The 21,295-nt window shown below is 46.9% G+C and overlaps 1 protein-coding gene across 1 annotated transcript in view; it reads left to right on the top strand.

Annotated features, from left to right (window-relative positions):
* Positions 1 to 21,295, top strand: part of LOC119178767 (integrin alpha-PS2) — a 107,459-nt gene that overhangs the window by 41,733 nt on the left and 44,431 nt on the right. The window contains exons 2-10 of the mRNA XM_075887580.1: positions 6,999 to 7,120; positions 7,952 to 8,058; positions 9,568 to 9,688; positions 9,768 to 9,829; positions 10,511 to 10,559; positions 11,271 to 11,357; positions 12,858 to 12,946; positions 19,368 to 19,474; positions 20,394 to 20,496. Of these exons, the coding sequence (XP_075743695.1) occupies positions 6,999 to 7,120; positions 7,952 to 8,058; positions 9,568 to 9,688; positions 9,768 to 9,829; positions 10,511 to 10,559; positions 11,271 to 11,357; positions 12,858 to 12,946; positions 19,368 to 19,474; positions 20,394 to 20,496 (847 nt within the window). The remainder of the gene's footprint in view (positions 1 to 6,998; positions 7,121 to 7,951; positions 8,059 to 9,567; positions 9,689 to 9,767; positions 9,830 to 10,510; positions 10,560 to 11,270; positions 11,358 to 12,857; positions 12,947 to 19,367; positions 19,475 to 20,393; positions 20,497 to 21,295) is intronic.

The following is a 21,295-nucleotide window of genomic DNA, read 5'->3' as shown; positions in this document are numbered from 1 at the left end:
ATATGCTGCGACTTTTGTTTTACACCGTAGCCACTAATAACGTGTCAACTATCTTTTAGAAGCGAAGCTCCTTAGGCTCGCACGATGTCCGTTGTCGCCGTCGTCGCGGGTCTCCGTCGGAGCGAAACACAGATGTTACATATACCGTTCATAGCGCGCATGTGGTTTGAAATAGACCGTGGTTTGTCCGCCAATCCGTCATCTCTCCTCCCATGCGTTCATCTGTTCGCCCGGGCGTCCGTCCGTTCGTCTGTCCATCCACCCGTCCGTGCGTCGGTGATTCCGTCTGTCCGGGCATTCACCCGTTCTTTCATCTGTACATCCATCCGTCCGTCCATGCGTCCATGATTCGTCCGTCTATCTGTCCCTTTTTTATACTAGTCGGCGACTTCAACGTAGACATTATGCACCTTATGACCTGGCTTCGATCGATCATCATCGTCACTTGCTTTGTTTTGCTTGGTTCATGCAGCGCGTTTACCTGAATCCTGCGTTTTCATTATGCCGCTTCGAGTGATTTGTCGTGGAGACGTGAATGCAAACGTGATTATTTGAAGCGACGGTCATCATGTAGTTCAGTCGAGTTTTCCACCCTGACTGCAGCGCTAGACTACATAGCCTAGCGGATAAAAAAAAACAACCTTGAGACGGCGTCGTTGAAAATGTAAGGCGACACGCCGCGTCTCGCGCCTTGCGGGATACAAGGGGGACGCGCGCACGCGTCTATTTTCTGCGTGCCCCTAACGGCGAATGTCAGAAACTTTGGGACGGGGCAGTGTGAGCAACGCAGCTCCCTCTGGTCAGCGTGTGGTGGCACGCACGCAGCGTTCATATGTCTTACCAGCTACCATAGAGTTTCCCAATATACACTAGAGGGAACTCTGGCGCTAGTGTCTATGGGAGCTGCAATGCACCACGCTTCAGCGAGCATAGGAATAGGGAATGATGGGCAGTACACACATTTGCCTAAACTTCGTACTTCTGGCCTGCTCTTGGCTCCGTGTGTGTTCGTGTGGCTTGAAGCTGTTTTCTCACGAAACAAAAATCAGCAAGAGTTCAGCGATTGCGCTTCACCACCCTATTTTTTCAAATTACCTTTCCAAATTGGCTCACGAAGTTCAAAAGGGTGGAATCTTTCTTTCAAAACAAAACCGAAACACAGCAATAAACGAAGCCGCAAGTACGATTCGCCGCCCGCAAGTACGAAGACTAGGCAAATGTGTGTACTACCCTGGTCTACCCATCATTCCCATGGTCGCTGAACGATCGCAGCGTCTGAGTGCCCTCTAGTTAATTTTGAGAAACTCTATGCCAGCTACCATGGCCCAAACATGCGTCTCCAGCGCCTCGTCGATGCTCGGCTCGGCGTCGATTGCAGAGTCACTGCTCAGAAGAGGATATCGAGCCATGCCCTTAGAGTTTCCTAAAAATTAGGAAGCTCTATGGCCATGCCATGAATAACCACGATTCCACCAGTGTTTACATCGCCGCTTGTGGACGCTGATCGCGGCGGCGATTAGAATACAGTGCGCCCCGAGCAGACGAAATATCAGCTCAAGGTCGAGTCACTGTTTCGTGTGGCCACGTGGTGAGACGGGGCGGGACCGCGGGAGGCGACCACTTGGCAGCGCTGAAAACTGGCGGGCTTTGGACGCGTTTTGAAACGGGTTCGATACTGGTCATACTAATCAATATTACATATACTATTTCGTCCATGTGTTGCATTATTAGGAGGGAATTGAAACTATATAGGGCTCAATACTGCCTCGTTGACGCAAAAAAACGCGACATGCGTAAAGTTCATGTCACTTCTCCTTCAAAACCTTCACATCTAAGCGTATTCGGCTGGTAAAACAATTTTATTTCTAAAACAGAACACCGTTCGTTTCATGGCCAATCCCTGGTGGTGGGTTTCGCGGGCACATTAAGGAACAACAGCTAATCTATTCTTCCCAGTTGGTAAGGTAGAAACCTCATCATCATCGTCGTCGTCGTCATTGTCGTCGTCAACGAGCGAATGTGCCACGAAAATTGGGTATATCCAAGGAGGATTGTTGGTAAATCTCGCTGCAGCTCACCATTAGTATGCTAAATATGAAGAATTGTTTCTCAAGCTACCCGTCTCAACATTACTATCTGTGCCTTACAATAATCTATTTTTATTATTTGCAATACCGTTACATCATTACTTCTTCATCTTTGAATAGACTGCATATAAACTAATATTCAAGAATTTCTATTTAAATATACCCGCTCCTTGGCCAATCCACCAGCGTGCGTGTTGTGCCACTGTGCAAAGTTCTACTCTACTCTACTAAAATGGCTGCGAAGCGGCGAGCCGAAAACACCGGGTACGTACAACGAGGGAATACTACGGAACGGGAAAGTCAGCGGCGGCGCCGCGAAGACCCCGAATCGATGGAAGCCTTATACGCCAACGACGACATTGCCGATGCATGAGAGGTGCGAACGCCTGGTTTCGGCGCAAGGTTCCGTCTAGAAAGTTTGGAGTGCCTGTAGTGGACTGCCTGTAGTGGCTGTCTGTATAGTGACTGTCTGTAGTTGAATCCGGACCTCTCTGCCGAGCAATGAAGGCCGAGCAAAGAAGCAACCTGCGTTACCTGTAGTCAAGGCCCTGGAAACACGCTGGAAGCAATTATATCTTCGGAACCACCCATTTTCGCTGTTTATAGAGCTGTTCGGCTTAGTGGAGCTTTCGACAGTTTTTTTTTCTTCCAATATATTGCATTCCAGCGTAGCTAATAGAACGACGTCGAAGCAAATAATACAGTTAGACATAATGAACCTTTAACACATCAAAAAGAGTGCCACGTTTTCTTGTAGAGAATTTGATGACTGTATATACAACTGAACACGTGTCCCTCTCTCGGCTTCTCTCTTTTTCACTTAGCATTTAATAATTTTCACGAGTGCCCGCGCGAAGTTACTATTCATAGCCCCCGCTAAACGCGGCGTTAATAAAGAAAGGACAAGTCAGAATTAGTGTGGCACACAGCCCTGTGTAATGAGGGTAACGGCTAAATCGCGCTAAATACTGCATCGGAATGCGGAAGCGAGCTGGGTCGGGCCACGACATGATGTATACCGCAGGGTGCTTAGCGGCGGGGGAACGTCAATTAGAGGGAGCCCACCCGGCGCCTCTAAAAGACTCCGACGAAGCGCGTGTAATCGCCCTCGACAAATTGAACAATTGACAAACGACCTCGATAACAACGAAATCGTCTTCACGGAGCTCGCGTAGAGAGAGACAGCTATAAGACGGTAAAGCAGCGTGGCATATAGCGTATAGCATGCACGGTCGTATGGAGGTCAACTTACAATCGGCCCATCCGTTTGATCGCGGCGGTGCGCGGTTGTCAGGGCTCGTTCATTAAGGGCGGTGGCACTGGAGACCCATTCATTATGCACGCTGCTGCCCGAGCGACGTGGGCTCGTGTTGGCGTGTGCTGAATGCGCCGTCGTGAATGCGGTGGCCGTGTCCTCGAAAAAAGCCCCGGGAAATGTATATTGCCTGAAGAGGGGGGTACTTCGAAACGTAAAGCGTGTTGATTTAAGGCACTGTTTGCCTTTGTCGTCAGCATTGGGCAACGGGGTACGATGACCTAGTTATGACAAAAATATATAGACCCATACAGAAGGCACTAAGGTTAAACAGAACTGGTCGCTCTGGCCCTTTCAATGAAAAGTGCACTTCCAGCAGTGGACCTTCCATTGATATTCTCTTTCCTTTACGGCTTGTTTTTCACTATTGATTTATTCATTTATCCTATTACTCTTATTTATTTATTTATTTATTTATTTATTTATTTATCTATAGGCCTTTGGTCTATATATTGTCTATGTATTTCGTCTTCGTATTATTTTGCTCCACGACTTAAATAAATGAATAAGTAGCCGTGATGCTATCTATTTACCGCAGCCTGTCAACATCAGCTCATTTATAATAAACCGGTACAGAGCGTCCAAGTAACGAGATATCAGCTCAAGAAAGACCGTCATTTGTCATGAAGCATGATCATCATCATCCCTAGTCGTTCGGACCCGGTAATTGAACGCTTCCTTTCTATTATGCGTGGAAATTTAGGTAAGTTGGTAGGACATGACTGAATATACGAACAGCGCAACTTGGAAGTAGTTACAGCGTAACAACTTCTAGTTGCGCTGTTCGTATATTCAGTTTTTTCCTTCTTCTTAATGATGATTACGATGATTATAAGCTACGGACATTCACTATGATGATACTGAGAAGGTGGCTGCACGACGATGCATTTTAGACAAATAAGTATTACTCCAAGGTAGAGGAGAAAAGGACGCTGCAGTGTATAAGAAATCTTTGGGGGTAAAATATTGCCAAATGACGAAGTCAGTCTAGTGCAATATATATATATATATATATATATATATATATATATATATATATATATATATATATATATATATATATATATATATATATATATATATATATATATATATATATATATATATATATATATATATATATATACACGTTATGTTAAGATATCTTTACCTGTGATCGTCTACGAGCGTGTCGTTATATCAGCTATCCATGGCGCTTACAACAACCGCTTTATTCCTCCCCTAACAAGGCATATAAACGCCACGACCACAACCTAATCTGGAGTGATTTGATAATCAGGTACATCACCTTTTTTGACTGTAAGTTTTTTTGGCGTCGCTTCATATAAGTGCTGTCGTCGAACACCTGGTTCAGGTAAGAAAATTTGGTTAGAGGGTGCCGTGTGAAGTGAACCGTTCAGGTCTGTCATGACCTTCTCTTCATAAGGTCGCAAGTCAACTCAAGAAGTCTGCTAGCAGGCAAGATGTCCCTTTGGTATTTTCTGCGTCCAACAAGCTTTCTAAACTTATGCCTCCGTTCATGCGTTATAACGCATGTACACGCAAAGTAGCGGTTGTGGGTGCCCAATCAGGCACAGTGCCTCCCTGTCTCCGACCTACATCGGGCAGACTAGGCGCTGCATAAGAGAGTGACTCAGGGATCATGCGCAAACGTTATGCGAACGATGTTGACAATGATAAGCACATCTTGTTGCTTATCTCAACTCCGGCTACAGCGGTCTCCACGATTTCGCGAGACGTTGATTATCGGCAGAAGCAACAGTGAACACGCGCGACTGGACGTCGAAGCTTTCCACATAAAGAAAATGGAGCTGGTCGTATTAGTGATGCGTCTATACCATTGTACCTTACTGAATATGAATTCATGCGTGTACACTTTTGTTGAAAATCTTCGTTTTTACTTATGCAATACGTCTTGTTTCGAGGGCGCACACAAGGTATGTGGTTGCGGCATTTACATGCGTTGTTGAGGGAAGAACGAAGTCGTCAGCGCCAGCACTCATCTTTATTGCTTTTTTCCATCTGTCTTGGTGTGCGCTGAAGTTTTCACCTGAAATGCTGCGTACCAACAATACCCGCCAGGTGTTTTATATAGGCGTATTGGCGTAGTCACGATAAGGGGGGGGGGTTCGTGGGGTTCGTACCCTCCTCCCCGCCCTCTGAATATTTTCAATTTCTAATGTGTATACATACGTTTTGCACAAACATACAAAAGGTATGGTTAACCACCACCCCCTGCCCACTTCCCTTTCCCCAGAGACATTCCTGGGCATATATATGCTGCAGTACCAGCACCTCGCAGCGCGAGAAAGAAAACAGACGTGCTACGCGGAATGTACTGACGTCTATTATATCCAAACAGCAGGCCATCGTAAATACTGCAAAACACACGTTCCTACCTTTTCCACCTAGTCATGGCCTTTTTACTCGATCGGCCCCGGCTCAGCAAGCGTCAGTGAAGTGGCAGCGTCACTGAAGTTGCGGTGCTTGAAATGGCAGTGCGGTTGCCCCACCAATCCTTGCAGTATACACACGCCTATCGCCTTCCTACTTCGTCTCGCACGGGCTCAACGTTCGAATGATGGCAAGCTTAGCAAGTTCGCAGGGATTCATGATGCAAGACGGTGGGCGGGGACGCAAGGACATAAAAAAAAGATCAGAGAATCAGAAACGTCGACTAACAATTTGAAAGGTGCCCGCCAGCAGAAAGCAAGCCCACACAAATACCTACTTGAACGGGTTCAAGCAGAAGGTGACACTTATTAATCCAGCACGCATTGGGGTCTACGTGAGAGATAACTGAGCAGGCATTTGATTTTTTCTTTATGCTGGTTAATTGCGCGTGCGCTGCCGTCAGTACGCCGGGCGTCAACAAACACAAGTGTTTTTTTCCGTCATACGTGAGGCAGTCATACGGACCAGTGCGTTAACTAGAGATTCACGAAAGTAAAGAGGTCGCTAACCGAAGGTTCACCGTCTAATCTATCTACACACTGTCGAAAGGCTGAAGACACGCCGAAATAAGATGAGTGGGCAGTTTTATACTGGCTCAAGGATGCAGAATCATGTCTACGCTAATGCCTGCAGATATCGACGGCATAGTGGTATAGAGCATGCGTGAGCCAGCCGTTGATTGACTTGCACCAGGAAGAAATCGAATGCTTTACCGTTATCTGCTACGCAGGCCCCCCAAGTGTTCCGGATCGATAGGAGCAGGGCTGTTACCTGAGAATGCGAAGATGAATGGGCATTATTCGTATCTACCTTCTATAACGCCACTGAGAGTTTTTTCACTTGTCGGTCAGCGTTTGTGCCCTTGTGTCCGTTTTCACATGCTTACCGTCTTGTATTCGAAGGCCTCAGCAATATAATAAGACATAAAGAACATCGGAATTGGACGATTCGAGCAATAAACACCATGGTGCGAACAGTGAAGAAATATTTTAGAACGACTCGGGCTATGTGATTTTTAGAATACCACCGCATTGTACTTTTGCGCAATACACGGAAGGCTAAATTTATTTTTATTATTGTTGTTGTTGTTCATGTAATGGGCGAATTACATGCCACGCGCTTTCTGTGCTCTCATACCACAGGCTGCTGGTTGGTGCCCCGGACGCTCAGACGCCGCAGCCCAACGTGGATCGAGGAGGCGCTGTGTTCCGCTGCAGCACCGAGGCTTCCGGCAGTTGCCAGCCTGTGCCATTCGACCAGAACGGTAGCTAACTGGACTGCCGTCCAGCTTTCTCTCGCACCTTAACGTTGCCTATACAGTAACAGCTTTAACAAGAACAGTTGATAACAGCCGACGTCGCCGATCGCTCTGTATCGCCACAGACCACCTTTAATTATTCCCCATGGCATTATCTTCTCTCAGATTGCAGATAGGGAAATCGTAACTCATTTCGGGAAAGGTGAATGAATGAAGGAATGTATGAATGTGAGCAAATTTATTTAGTCCCCTTTATAGGGAAAGGGAAATTGCATAGAGAGTGAAGGAAATAACTACTTGAAGTAGACCTCCTCCACCCTCTGAGCCCGCTCCAAGATGGCCTCTTATATTTCGGGCCTCGAGCTTCGCGAGGCAGCTTCCCACTGCTCCTCAGCCGACATTAACTGCTTCAGGAAATTCAGTAGAGGGGGTGCTTAGGGCACTCCCGCATGATGTGATTTTAGTCTGCCGTGGAAAAGGGTGCGCAATTTACACGTAGGACAAGGGTAACTGGAAAGATGAATGAGGTGGAAGTGGCAAGGGGAGGTTAAGGTTCGAGTATACAACTTTCGCCCTAGAACGTCACACTTGCGTGGGAATCCTCGCACGAGTGGCAGGAAAGTTAAACTTTCTAGTCGGTAAAACAAAAGTATTGAATATTTTGAATACGCCATCATCAAGGCGTAGAAAATATTCATTTTTTTTCTTGGACTCCGCGTACGTTATGTGAGCAATTGGTGCCTACCGAGCAATTAGCAAAAGAGGTTGACCGCGATGAGACCCCCTTTTATACCTGCGAAGTTAATTTTCTTTTTCTTGTTTCCCGACCTCGCGCAGGGCCCACCGAAGTGTTAGTTGACCGGCGTCGGGAGCGCACGGACGACAAGTCCGGCCAGTGGTTCGGCGCCACGTTGCACAGCTCGGGCGATGACGGCCTCATTGTGGTAAGTGGTTGTCGCGCTTCTCCACTCTACAATACACGAGTCGCATGTGCTGCTTGCGGACTGTCGCGGCGTGTCTAATTAATGTAGTAGCATAGCCCGAAAGTTTTTCGGGATAGGGGGGCCGCAAGTATACCTTCTGTGTATTCGTGCGTGAGTTTCTGTGTGCGCCTGTATATATTCTCATGTATAATTCAAAATTTTCAAAAAAAAGCTGACGACCCCCCCCCCCCATTAATCCATCGCTACTCCATTGATAATTGATGAGTCGCTGACATTCTGGATACTTGTAGAAGCGGTAGGAAGGAGAAAGGATGATAGCTGTATTTCTACAGCCAAAGTGCGCATCTCTACAGACTGATACTGCTGCTCCACACGGGATTAACAATAAATAGGAAAGAGAGAAAGAGGCAGAGACAGAAAGAGGGGGTATAGATGATAAACCAACAAGGTATACTTGTGAAACCAAGACGAGAGTTAACAATGCGCGATATGTTAGATTTGGATCTATTTTTAGCGCTGCAGTGTTACCATCAAGTTTGTGATGACTATTCCTATTCATCAGGGATGAGATGACGTCAAGATTCCTTACCGGGGCCATTGTTTCTTTCTCAGTTATAGTTGCGGCGCCTCATCCGCATTGTCACCGGGGCACGAATGAGGTGGCAACAATAGGTGTCAATTGACAAGTACTGTAGATTGGGCAAGCTACTTCATTATAATACATTTAGAGCTCATCCTATTGCCTGCCTTCTCTTCTTCGCTGCCACCCCTTTTTCTTCTTGCCCAAACTCATCTGCGCTATAGCAGCACGACACCAGATGTTAAGTAACCACTATAATTAAGTAAGATATGTCGCTACTTTACGGAACGACTCAGTTGTTGTGATATTGTCGCGCGGCAACGAATGCTACAAAGCCGCGCTCTTATGTATTGAATATGAACGGGAACATTATTTCGAACATTATTTCGAGCATTATTTCGAGATTTCTTCTAATATATGAGGGCAGGAACAGCAACACCTGCAACTGTAGTTCCAAAGAGCGCACGCCAATTTTAATCCTGCCTTCTTTTTGCAAAATATGTATGAACAGTTGATGCTTCTTCGATCAAAGTTTGGTGGACAATCTTTGATCTTCCTGTTTCGGCTGCTTCTTTGTTCATTTTCTGTGTTTGCTTGTTTTCTTACTTTGTTCTCACCTCTCCGTGAAGTCCCAAAGTTATATTACTATATATATCACTCATGCAACCAAGGCGTATGCTAAGAGTAGACGGAGGCTTGAATATAGTATAAAAAAATCCTTGAGCAGGGCTGTGTCCCGAAATAAAAGTGCGAATATATTTTCTTAATTCAGAATCTTTTTTTTAAAATAGCACGTATCACTTTAAATAGAACATTTATTTTTTGTTTCCTAAAAAAACTAATCGAAAGAATGTAGTTCTGATCGAAAATGCGTGCTTAACGCACAATGTGGAGCTGTGCGCAACGCGCTGCTTTTTTTTCTGTTACAGGCCTGCGCCCCTCGTTATGTGTACTTCTCAATCAATCACAGGCGGCGTGAGCCCGTGGGCACATGCTTCGTGTCGCACAGCTTCTTCAGCAACATCACGGAATTCTCGCCCTGCAAGACGTGTGAGTTATTACTCACGTGTCATTATACGACATAAGAGGTGCCATATCGGGTGCTAACCGAGCCGTACCATCATTGCAGCCGCCTGGGGTTACCACAGGCAGGGATCCTGTCAAGCCGGCTTCTCTGCAGCTATCTCAAAGGTGAAGGCTTTGCTTTTTTCCCTAACTAACTAACTAACTAACTAACTAACTAACTAACTAACTAACTAACTAACTAACTAACTAACTAACTAACTAACTAACTAACTAACTAACTAACTAACTAACTAACTAACTAACTAACTAACTAAATAACTAATTAACTTAACTATCTAACTAACTAACTAACTAATCATTTATTCATTAACTAACCAACTAACTAACTAGGAAACAAATTAACCTAACTAACTGACTGACTACCTAATTGATTCACTGACCAACTCACTCCCTCACTCTTACACCCACTTTATGGCTTTTAGTGGAACCAGCAGTTACTGACATCCTTGTTTCTGTTACAAGCACTTCAGGTCGTGCACGTACTTCCGGTCTGCAGAATATTGAGAAAAAAGTGTTGAAGAAGCGGTACAAAACGGTGGTTTTGGTTCAAATTTAGAGCTATATTGGATACATGCTATACTGGAGCAAATAATTATTTAAGATAAGGGCTCATTAATTGTCAACGTTCTTAATTAAGTTTCTTTCAATGAGTTTACAAAAGAGCGTCAAAAAAGCAGTGTGTAGAAACAGTGTGGGGTTTAGACAAAAATGCACCTGTAAAAAAAGTCGCTCAAGCAGTGACCGTGAAAAATAATTTTTTTAACATTAAATTTTAATGTTTCGCAGGATAAGAATCGCTTGTACATTGGAGCACCTGGAAGCTGGTACTGGCAAGGTACGTGATGCCGTTTGGTCAGAGCAAAACATATTATGAAATAGCTAATAGACGCTAAGCGTGGGGAATGGCATAAATTAACTTGGACATAGCCAAATAAAAATAAAAAGGAAACAAGGTAAACAAACCCACACATATATCAACTGTCGATGACCACTGTTTCTCGTGTTCTTGAATAAAGAAAGAAAGTCTATGAGGAACTGTCGTCGAGTAGTTCATGTGGTGCGAACCTATACTTATATTGCACATTCATATCAATTTCATACATGATCCACTTTCCTTAAAAACTATGGCTCCAGAGGAACATGATTACTCGCACTAATACATCCACATGTATCTTCTACAGACGTTAGAACCCTAAACGTAAACTGAAAAGAGCAGTAGAGAAGGGTTTGCATGAAATCAATACGTCATCGCTCAAGAGCAAATACGATTGAAGAGCAGAAATGTGAAAATGGCTGTTTCACGGATTGGTTTGGTGTAAAACAAGCAAAACTATTGAAGATACGAAAAGCCAAGCTACATATTGTATACGTAGGTGGCATACAAACTACTAAATATGTATCTAGCGTCAAATAGAACACATAGAGCATATGCTTGTCTCCGCGCTGGGAACTTCTGTCAAGTGGCGCTTGTACACTAAGTGTGTGAAAAAATTTCGAGCATGACGATACATTCAGCGGCCTGGCCTGCTGCTTTCCGTGAGGGCAGGCCAGGTATTCATGCAGGACCTGAACAATGTGAGAACGCGGCTCAACACGTCCGAGTCCCCTTCATCGGACGACGACAGCTTTCTCGGTAAGTATACGTCCACCTTTTTTTTCTTACTATTTTAACGCCATAACGTTAAAGAGCTCGTTTCACAAATATTCCGGTATCTGTGGCACCGGCGTCTTTGGTTGTGAGAGAAACTTTGAGGTATACATACAAGTAAATATAGGAGCCGCTGAGCACCTGCACTTTGGCTTTCCTTGTGGTACAGTTTTGTTCTACACCGAAATGTTAACGCTTATTGAAATAACCGAAAAGTTGTCGCCTCCTTGCTGCTTTACGCGGTGCAGCTTGTCAACCGACTTGCATGAGTCATAAGATGGTCAGTTTATGTGGCGGCTTCCTACAGCTGTCTAGACCAAAAAGTGAACGCTAGCTAGTAATTGGGAAGGTGATATTAGGGAGTTTTAGAATAACGTTTGCACGTGTCTCGGACGTTGCTTTAGTTGTGGGCACGTGTTTAAGAATAGCGTTTGCTCCCCCTAGGGAAATGTCCAGGGCCCCAACCACGAACCCAAATGCACGGAAGCTACGCACAGCACTTCGTGGGCCGCACACGCCACCCGCTATTTCGGATTTTCTGCGGGGGCAGGGGAGGGGGGCGAACGCGGACGGCGGCTCGCGTTACGACGCATGCGCAGTGGCAGAGACCGCACCGCAAGGGCTCGCGGTGCGCTATTCTAAAACTCCCTAATGTGCATGTGCGTGTGTGCGTCAGTGCATGCGTGCGTGTGTTCGAGTGGATATCACTAACGCGTTCAGCTCTTAAAAGCGAGCCTTAAGGATAGCCAAACTGTTGTCTGTTTTCGTGAGGAGATGGGCAACACCATAGAAAGAACAAGGGGAAAAGAGGAAATGTGGCGGGTGTTCCGAAATTCACAGATGAATTGCATTGACATAACTGAAACTACGACGTTGAAGAACTAACATATAGTAGGACACGAGGTTGGAGATGCCCCGCTCATGTTACCACTGCATCACATGCAGGTTCTTTCACTATACGTGAAAAGAAGCGAACAACGTTCCAGCAACGTAGTTATTGCATTGAACCATGGTTAACAGCCACGTGATTAGGCCAGCTCGACGTGATCAAAGCCGCCATAATGGAGTATAATACGCGAAGAACATGCGCCCGTGACGTCACGCGCAAGCTATAAATACTTCCTAAATTCAAACCCATAGATTTGTTGCTACTCGAACGAACAGAGGTTGACGTTATACACCTGGGCCCGTGTTCGCAAAAACCCTCACGCTAATAATTTGGCTAAGAGAGTATTTCAACCAATCGCGACGCTCAGACAAATACCATCAGCAAAGCTGGTTCTTCAATGCAAAAACGCACTTACGAAAAAGAAGCTTTATCAATTCAGCTCCTGAAGTAGGCGCACCTTGCAGTATGGTCGGTGACGAAGCACCATCTGTACGGAATGTCTGCGCCTGTGTTTCTTATTAGATCAATTTGTCTACTTTTGCTAAATCTTAGCTATAAAACAACATACTGTACAATCTTTGTTGCGTTGTACGCAGGATACTCCACTGCCGCGGGCAAGTTTTCCGGTTCTAGCGACTACGATGTGGCCGTCGGCATGCCACGTGGCGAGAAACTCTCCGGGAAGGCAAGTAACACCATTCTGTGAACTGCAGGACTAAAAAAAAAGAAAATGTCACAATTTCTGTCGAGGGAGAAGCATTGAATGAGGCTTCTCGTGGAGCGGTCATTCGTTCGGGTTCAATGAAAGGAGTACACAAGTTAGGCTGGACATTCGCCACAGCTGCTCAGCAGAAATGTGCGGGCCGCATACGGCCCACCCACGGGCTCACATCCGATCCGGCCCCCGCATGTGGCTATGTTTGTCTGTCCCATATATATATATATATATATATATATATATATATATATATATATATATATATATATATATATATATATATATATATATATATATATATATATATATATATATATATATATATATATATATATATATATATATATATATATATATATTGTGAGGAACCGGTTTATTCGGCCAGGCTCGAGCTCAATCACGCCGGTGATGATATTCTTAGATGAAGAAGATGTACAGGTGATGATGATTACAAAGAGAATAAAGAGTCATTCGCTTGTCGCGCTCACACTAATTCCCCCGCGCGGTGAAAGCGGCCGCCTGGTCGCTTGACAGTATTATGAAATGCGTCGCGCATAAGGCTTTAAACGAGATACGTGCACTATCTCTGTTCCTCGGCAACGATGATCAGGACTAGCGCTAAGAGGAGAAACGCGGTAATTGACAGGAGATGTCTGTTCGACCACCGTGTATGGCCCAATGAAGCGACTGATGAATTTGTCGCATAGGCCGGGGACGCGTAGTGGAGTCCATAGAAGAACTTCGTCACCAGGGGAAAAACTCACAACACGGCGAGACGAGTCGTAGCGAGATTTTCGAGTGTCTTGAGAGAGGCCGGTGTTAACACGGGCCTGGTGACGGCAGTGTGCGAGACGAGATAGAAATTCTTCAGAGAAAGGAGCCGTCGAGGGTGCAGGGGCCGAAAGGAAAGAGACATCCAGAGCGAAACTCGGCGAGCGACCATGGACGAGAAAAAATGGAGAAAAGCCGGTAGTGCGTTGAGCAGCCGTATTATAGGCGAATGTCACGAAGGGTCGAATCGCATCCCAGTTCGTGTGGTTGGGGTGAATGTACATGGCGATCATGTCCGATAGGGTCCGATGAAACCGTTCAGTCAATCCGTTGGTCTGCGGGTGGTAGCTAGAAGTGGTCTTGTGAACGGTGTTCGAGGCACGCAAAACTTGCTCGACAATGGAAGATAGGAAGACTTTGCCACGATCACTGAGGAGAATGCGTGGAGCTCCATGACGCAAAAAGATGTGGCGAAGAAAGAAATCGGCGATCTCAGTGGCAGTCCCAGATGGTATGGAAGCTGTTTCTGCGTAGCGGGTAAGGTGGTCGACTGCCGTGACAATCCAGCGATTCCCATTGGATGATATAGGAAGAGGGCCATACAAGTCGATTCCAACGACTTCAAAAGGTGAGGCGGGACAAGGAAGAGGTTGCATTAAGCCAGCCGGAGCAGTTGTCGGTCGTTTTCGCCGTTGGCAATGGACACAGGAGGCGACGTACTTAGCGACGGCTGAAGAGAGGCCAGGCCAAAAACAACGACTTCGTATTTTGTCGTAAGTCTTGTGGTAGCCTAGATGAGCAGCGGTTGGATCGTCATGAAAGGCTTCCAGAACTTCACGTTGCAGAGAACGTGGGATGACGGGTACCCACTTGTTGCCATCGATGTGGTAAACGTAGCGACATAAAGCATCACCGACAAGCTTAAATTGTTTAAGTTGTCGACGGAGTCTGGCGTTTGGAGGAGTAGTAGAGCCGGTCAAGCGGTCAACAATGGTGCGGCAGTATGGGTCGACACGTTGTTGTGAGACAAGGACGGATAGGGTGGCAGGTGATGAACTTAGCGCTGCGATTGGAGAGGTGCTGTTGTTTTGGAGTATCGATGGTGAATTGCTTCCGCTGGGCAAAGGACAGCGCGATAGAGCATCAGCATCTTGATGCTTCTTCCCAGATCTGTAGGTGACATCGAAATCATACTCCTGTAAGCGAAGCGCCCAGCGACCAAGGCGACCCGATAAGTTTTTCAGCGATGAAAGCCAGCATAGGGCGTTATGGTCGGTCACGACGGTAAAATGATGGCCGTGAAGATATGGTCGGAATCTTTGCACTGCCCAAACAACAGCAAGGCCCTCCTGCTCTGTGATAGTGTAGTTCTTTTCTGGAGCGGTAAGAGCACGACTTGCGTAGGCAACGACGCGTTCGCGTGAGTTTTTGTCACGCTGCAAGAGTACCGCACCGAGACCATGACTACTTGCGTCGGTGTGAAGGATGGTGGGTGCGGTGGAATCGAAGTGGCACAGTACCGGATCCGACGTGAGGGCTTGCTTCAATGCCGTGAAAGCGCTTTCGCAGTCTTCGGACCAAATGAAGGGGACGTTCTTTGCGAGGAGTTGATGGAGCGGAGACGCAAGTTCCGCGAAACCACGTATGAAGCGCCGGAAGTAAGAAGATAACCCAAGAAAGCTGCGCAGGTCCTTCTGACGTAGTGGACGAGGAAAATCGAGGACAGCGGCAAGCTTCTCGGGGTCGGGCCGAATTCCTTCTTTGCTGACAAGGTGGCCGAGGACCTTGATTGTCTTGCTAGCAAAGGTACATTTCTTGGTGTTAAGCTGTAGACCGGCTTTTGCAAGGCATGTGAGGACTTCGTCAAGACGTTGTAGATGCTGCGAGAACGTGGATGAAAACACTACTATGTCATCGAGATAACACAGGCATGTTTTCCATTTCAAACCACGCAATACGCCGTCTATCATGCGTTCGAAGGTGGCGGGCGCATTACAGAGTCCAAAAGGCATCACATTGAACTCGTACAACCCATCTGGCGTTGAAAAGGCGGTCTTCTCTTTATCAGACTCCGACATTGGTATCTGCCAGTAGCCTGACCTAAGGTCGAGGCTGGAAAAATACTCTGCGCCCTGTAATGAATCCAGTGCATCGTCGATCCGAGGGAGGGGATAAACATCCTTGCGCGTTATTTTGTTTAGCGCACGGTAATCGACGCAGAAACGCACTGTGCCATCTTTCTTTTGAACGAGAACAACTGGGGATGACCAGGGACTCGAGGAAGGACGTATGATGTTGCGTCGTAGCATGTCTGAGACGTTTTCCTCGATGATCTTGCGTTCTGCCTGAGACACGCGATATGGACGCCGATATACAATACGAGAGCCGTCAGTCTGGATGCTGTGAGTAGCGGTGGTAGTCATGCTGAGGGTGGGTGAGTTCACGTCAAATAGAGAACGGTGTCTATTTAACAGGGCGAGCAAATCTTCAGTTTGATCAGGTGTTAAGTCATTGCTTATTGTCGCCGACACTGGTGTGGCAGAGGCATTGAATGGCAATGATCGCGACTTCGGAACATCGTTGTGGTTGTTGTTCGGAAGAGTAGCAATCGCAACAGGCTCACTGTCGACCGCGCAAGATACTGTTGAGCCACAGGGGAGCAGTACACACTCGGGCGTTTGATTTATGGCGGTTAGGTACGTACACCCATCGAAGAAGCGAATAAGCCCCGGTGTGATCACAATGCCCCTACGTAGGGTATGACTGTAAGGGAGAATTAGTACGTCGCCATCCACAATGTCGGTGCAATTAACACTTATAATTTCTTCGATGTATGGCCGAAGTACATAATCTGACTTGGTGACAAGGCGGATGCGTCCGTCTTGTTCAAGCGGAGAAGAGTCAGTGGCGTTTAGATGCAGGAGGCGCTGATCACATGATATGAAAGCGGACGCAGAAGACAAGAAATCCCACCCAAGAATGAGAGCGTGGGTGCACTCACGAAATACCGCGAAAACAATGTGATGACGAATGCCTTCTATGCAGACACGAACAGTACACTGTGCAAGTGGACGAATGAGAGCGTTGGTCGCCGCACGTAGAGGTGGGCCGCCATAAGGTGTGGTGACTTTTTGAAGGCGGGAACAAAAATCAGCACGAATAATCGAAACGGCAGCGCCAGTGTCTACAAGAGCCTCAACACGTACACCTTCTACAAACACTACTATCAAATTCGATGGCCGCTCTGGAGGAATTGTTAGCTGTCCAAGGGATGCAGTTTCCCCTCCTAAAACTGCATCGGGGAGTTTTCCACGTGGGCGTTCGTGGAATGGGAGGCGGGCCGTAGAGGCGACACTGAACGGCGACCTGGCGAAGGCGACCTGCGGCGAGACGTACGGGAATTCCCAGGCATGTCCGTATGGTAAGTAGGTGACGGTGAACGGTAATAGGACGATCGGGGGGGTGGCCGTAAGTAGTTCATGGTCGTACGGAAGCTTCGATGTTCTTCGGGAGCGTAGCCACGTTGCTCGTCTTGTTGGCGCCTTCGACAAAACCGAGCGATATGTCCTCGATAGCCGCAGTAGTAACAGGTTGGCCGAGGTGGGCGCTGAGGTGCGTAGTAAGGTGGTGCACGCACTGGCGGTGATAACGAAGCCACAGGCGTATGGTCTGCTGTTGTAGGCACAGAAACGGTGGGTGCGGCAGAGAGCGCGGCAACTTCGGCGTACGTGCGCGTCTGGCGCACGCAGGGACTGTTGGAACACGTCGCACGCGATGCGGAGGCGATCTCTTGTTTAATCAGGTCTCGCAAGCTATCTTTTTCAGGAGGTGAAGTAACTTCGACAGCACAGGAAGAGCAGCGCCCGTGCAGCTCTTCACGAACGATGTCGCGAATAAGCGCACGCAAGTCGAGGGGTGCAGGCAAAGGAACGTCGGTGGCATCGTAGCAAAGGCGAAGAGACTAAAGCTCGTCAAGTCGCTGACAGATGGTTATCACGTCCTGGGTGGTGGCAGGATTTTGCGTGGCGAGGGCGTTAAAGGCGACGGTGTTAATGCCTTTAATAATGTGGCGTATTTGGTCGTTTTGAGACATGCCGGTGTTAACACGCTTGCACAGTGCAAGGACATCCTCAATATAAGAGGTGTAAGATTCACCCGGCAGCTGCGTGCGTTGAGCGAGTTTCTTCTTTGCTGCCTCAGTGCGAACTGCAGGGGCACCAAATACCTGACGAATTTGCTGCTCGAAAGTGTCCCAGTCGGGAAGATCCGGGTGGTGGTTCCAGAACCAAGTTTTCGCAACATCGGACAAGTAAAATGGGACGCTGCGCAACTTGTGTGGATTGTCCCACCTGTTTAAATCGCTGACGAGGTCGTAGTTCTTAATCCAGTCTTCAACATCATCGCCTCGGAGACCGGAAAACACAGGTGGATCACGCAGGCGAGTGTTGTTGGGTGGAGCGGGGGGCGGTGGCTGCAGCAGGACGGCGACGTTGGATGGGCCAGGGTTTTCTTGGGCCGCCATGGCAGGGGGTTGTACGCGACGACCCGAGCGGAGTTCCAGCGAGAACGGGCGAGAGGACTTGAGGGAACGAAAAGCACAGTCCACCACTTGTGAGGAACCGGTTTATTCGGCCAGGCTCGAGCTCAATCACGCCGGTGATGATATTCTTAGATGAAGAAGATGTACAGGAGATGATGATTACAAAGAGAATAAAGAGTCATTCGCTTGTCGCGCTCACAATATATATATATATATATATATATATATATATATATATATATATATATATATATATATATATATATAATTTTCAAGGCAAGTATGTGCGTGAGGTACTAAGGTACGACCAGTGTAAATCAACATTTTTTGGTGAGGCGCCCCATGTGGTCACCATATGATGACGCGTAAACGCGAAATAAAATCAGTGTTTCAGAATTGGCGTCCCCAATTTACTCATTTTCGAGATCAGTATCGACACGTTGTTGGCTGGGTTTCCTGTCCCCAAATCTTCTTTAGAAATTACCTGCGTATGAGATATGAGAAAGGTTTTTCTTTCGATGATAGCGTTTACTGACAATGTGTACCAACTAACCCACCCGCCCACTCTGAGCTACCTCCTTGACGCGGCCCTTGAGAGACTGAATTGTGCGCTTGCGGCTTCAGATGAGTTTGATACCCCTGCCCTACAGTGGTCCCATAGTGACCTTGGAGACGTTAATCTTGTCAAATATGTTGGAAATCAGTTTAAAGCTAGGAATGCACATAAAACTTCACCACATCGTAAGTTTTCATACTCGATCAGCTCAGCTAACGATGGTGTATTTTCGGTAAATGGGCACAGCATCAAGAATTTGAAGCTGACATCACACAGCTAAGATGACCGCTGCTTGTACGAGGGTACCGTTGTTTTGGTAGCGCTTCGTTTTATGCGAACCTTCCCGATGTGTCCGGACGACAAATTGTGGAACTGTCCATATAGAGTACTGTTATGCTATGTCAAGACGTGGTGCATTCAAACCTTGCTTAGTATTATCATTAATTTTTGCGTTGCGGACGGTCGTACGTGTTTGCGCTCGTTACAGCATTCGCCAAACGGCACTCCTGATTATCTCGCAGGTAGCCCTGTACGACAGCCAGCTCCGTTCTCTGCTCAACCTTACTGGAGACCAGATGGGCGCCTACTTCGGCTATGCGTTGGCCACGGTGGACCTGAACGGAGATGGGTGCGAAACACTCATTTCCATGCACGATTGCGTACAGCTGTGTCTACACACCACCGGAACTAGCATAGCAGTGTGTGATGTGTAGTTAACAGAGAAGCACACGGTAGCAAAGTGAACGAAGTCCAAAATCATGCTAGGTGAGAACGAAAACAGTAACCAATCGCGCACACTCCATTTCAATAAGGCTTGTCCTCTAAAATGTTTCATAAATTTGTTAACAGAGATATATGTGGCAGGACATCCTTACCTATGTAGAAGGAATTAAAAGGGAAAGTCACCTTGTGATATAACGTGTTCCTGATGATATAACCTGTTATGCACCAACAATCACTTGTCACACTCCCTACCCCCTTCGAGAACGAACGCTGTTGTCAATGAAAGCTTTCACGAAGAAAGACTTCTACATTAGCTACTGCATAATTAGCCGTGGTTATTCACGCCGCTCGCCTGCTTCACCACGTATTGTAGAAACAAGCATGAGGGGGGGCTGCTAAAATTATTGGTGTATTGATTGTGCAAATAAGCTAGCACTCGCTAACTTCCTGAGGAGGGCGCTCTTATACATCACTACAGATGGATACAAATTAAGTCCGGAGATGCCACGCCCATAGAACAGCAGCGCGGCAGCCGATCGCCTCCACGCTTAAATAGTACCACTCGTGCACTCGGCAATCTTCTCTGAAGGCGTGGCTACCAGCCGTCCGGCTCATGACGTCAACCTGCAGTGCGCGCCCATTGGTGCAGGCTTGTACAGCGCTGCCGCTCTGCAGAGGAAACGTCGCGGACCTGTGAACTTGTATCAGACTACAGATGGCCTCCACAAGGCGCCATCTTTGATGCTTGCAAGATGATTGTTGTCATAAAAAAGGTCGTTTAAAACAAAACATTTTGTCAATTATTTGAATTATTTGGAACGCAGGCTCGACGACCTGGTGGTGGGAGCTCCCTTGTACACGGCACTCGACCTGAAGGATGGCAGCTACGAAAGGGGTCGTGTGCACGTCTACCTGCAGAAGACAGCGGTAAGGAATAGGTGCTTGCGAGCCAGACTGTGTGTGTGTGTGTGTGTGTGTGTGTGTGTGTGTGTGTGTGTGTGTGTGTGCGTGCGCGTGTGTGCGCGTGCGTGCGTGCGTGCGTGTGTGTGTGTGTGTGTGTGTGCGTGCGTGCGTGCGTGCGTGCGTGCGTGTGTGTGTGTGTGTGTGTGTGTGTGTGTGTGTGTGTGTGTGTGTGTGTGTGTGTGTGTGTGTGTGTGTGCGATTCAAACTCTGCCCAGATCGCTCGGTGGAGTGACATAGGCGCAGCGATGAAAGAAAAAATAAACATTAGTGTGTTTCCTTTCGTTGAGCCGTTCTACAGGCGGACGAAGGCTGTAAAGAACAAGAGCAAGCCACGCCGGATTCCACCCGAAAAGCCCGTTATGGTGACGGCTGCTACATACAAAAAAAGAAAGAAAGAAACATGGCAAGATAGATAAGAAGAAAAAGAGAGAGAAAGAAAGGAAGGAAGAAGGAAAGAAAGAAAGAAAGAAAGAAAGAAAGAAAGAAAGAAAGAAAGAAAGAAAGAAAGAAAGAAGCAGTATGTTGCTTGCCCCTTTTTTCCATTGAGAAAGGGCTCTTGATCTTTTTTTTTTCTTGCATCTGATCATATTCCTCTGATCTCGAGAAGAGTGAAGACTTGTGTGAACGAACTAACGCAACACGCTTTTTGCTCAGTAGCGATGGCGTCTGCAAGGTATGAAGCATCTAAACAGCGAAATTTTGAAACAGAAAGCCGTGCGCCGTTCTCAAAAAAGGCGTGCTTCATGCTAGAGTCAAGGTCACA

Source organism: Rhipicephalus microplus, chromosome 1 (assembly GCF_043290135.1).
Source record: "Rhipicephalus microplus isolate Deutch F79 chromosome 1, USDA_Rmic, whole genome shotgun sequence".
NCBI lineage: Eukaryota > Metazoa > Arthropoda > Arachnida > Ixodida > Ixodidae > Rhipicephalus > Rhipicephalus microplus.
This window is presented reverse-complemented; position numbering and strand designations above follow the sequence as displayed.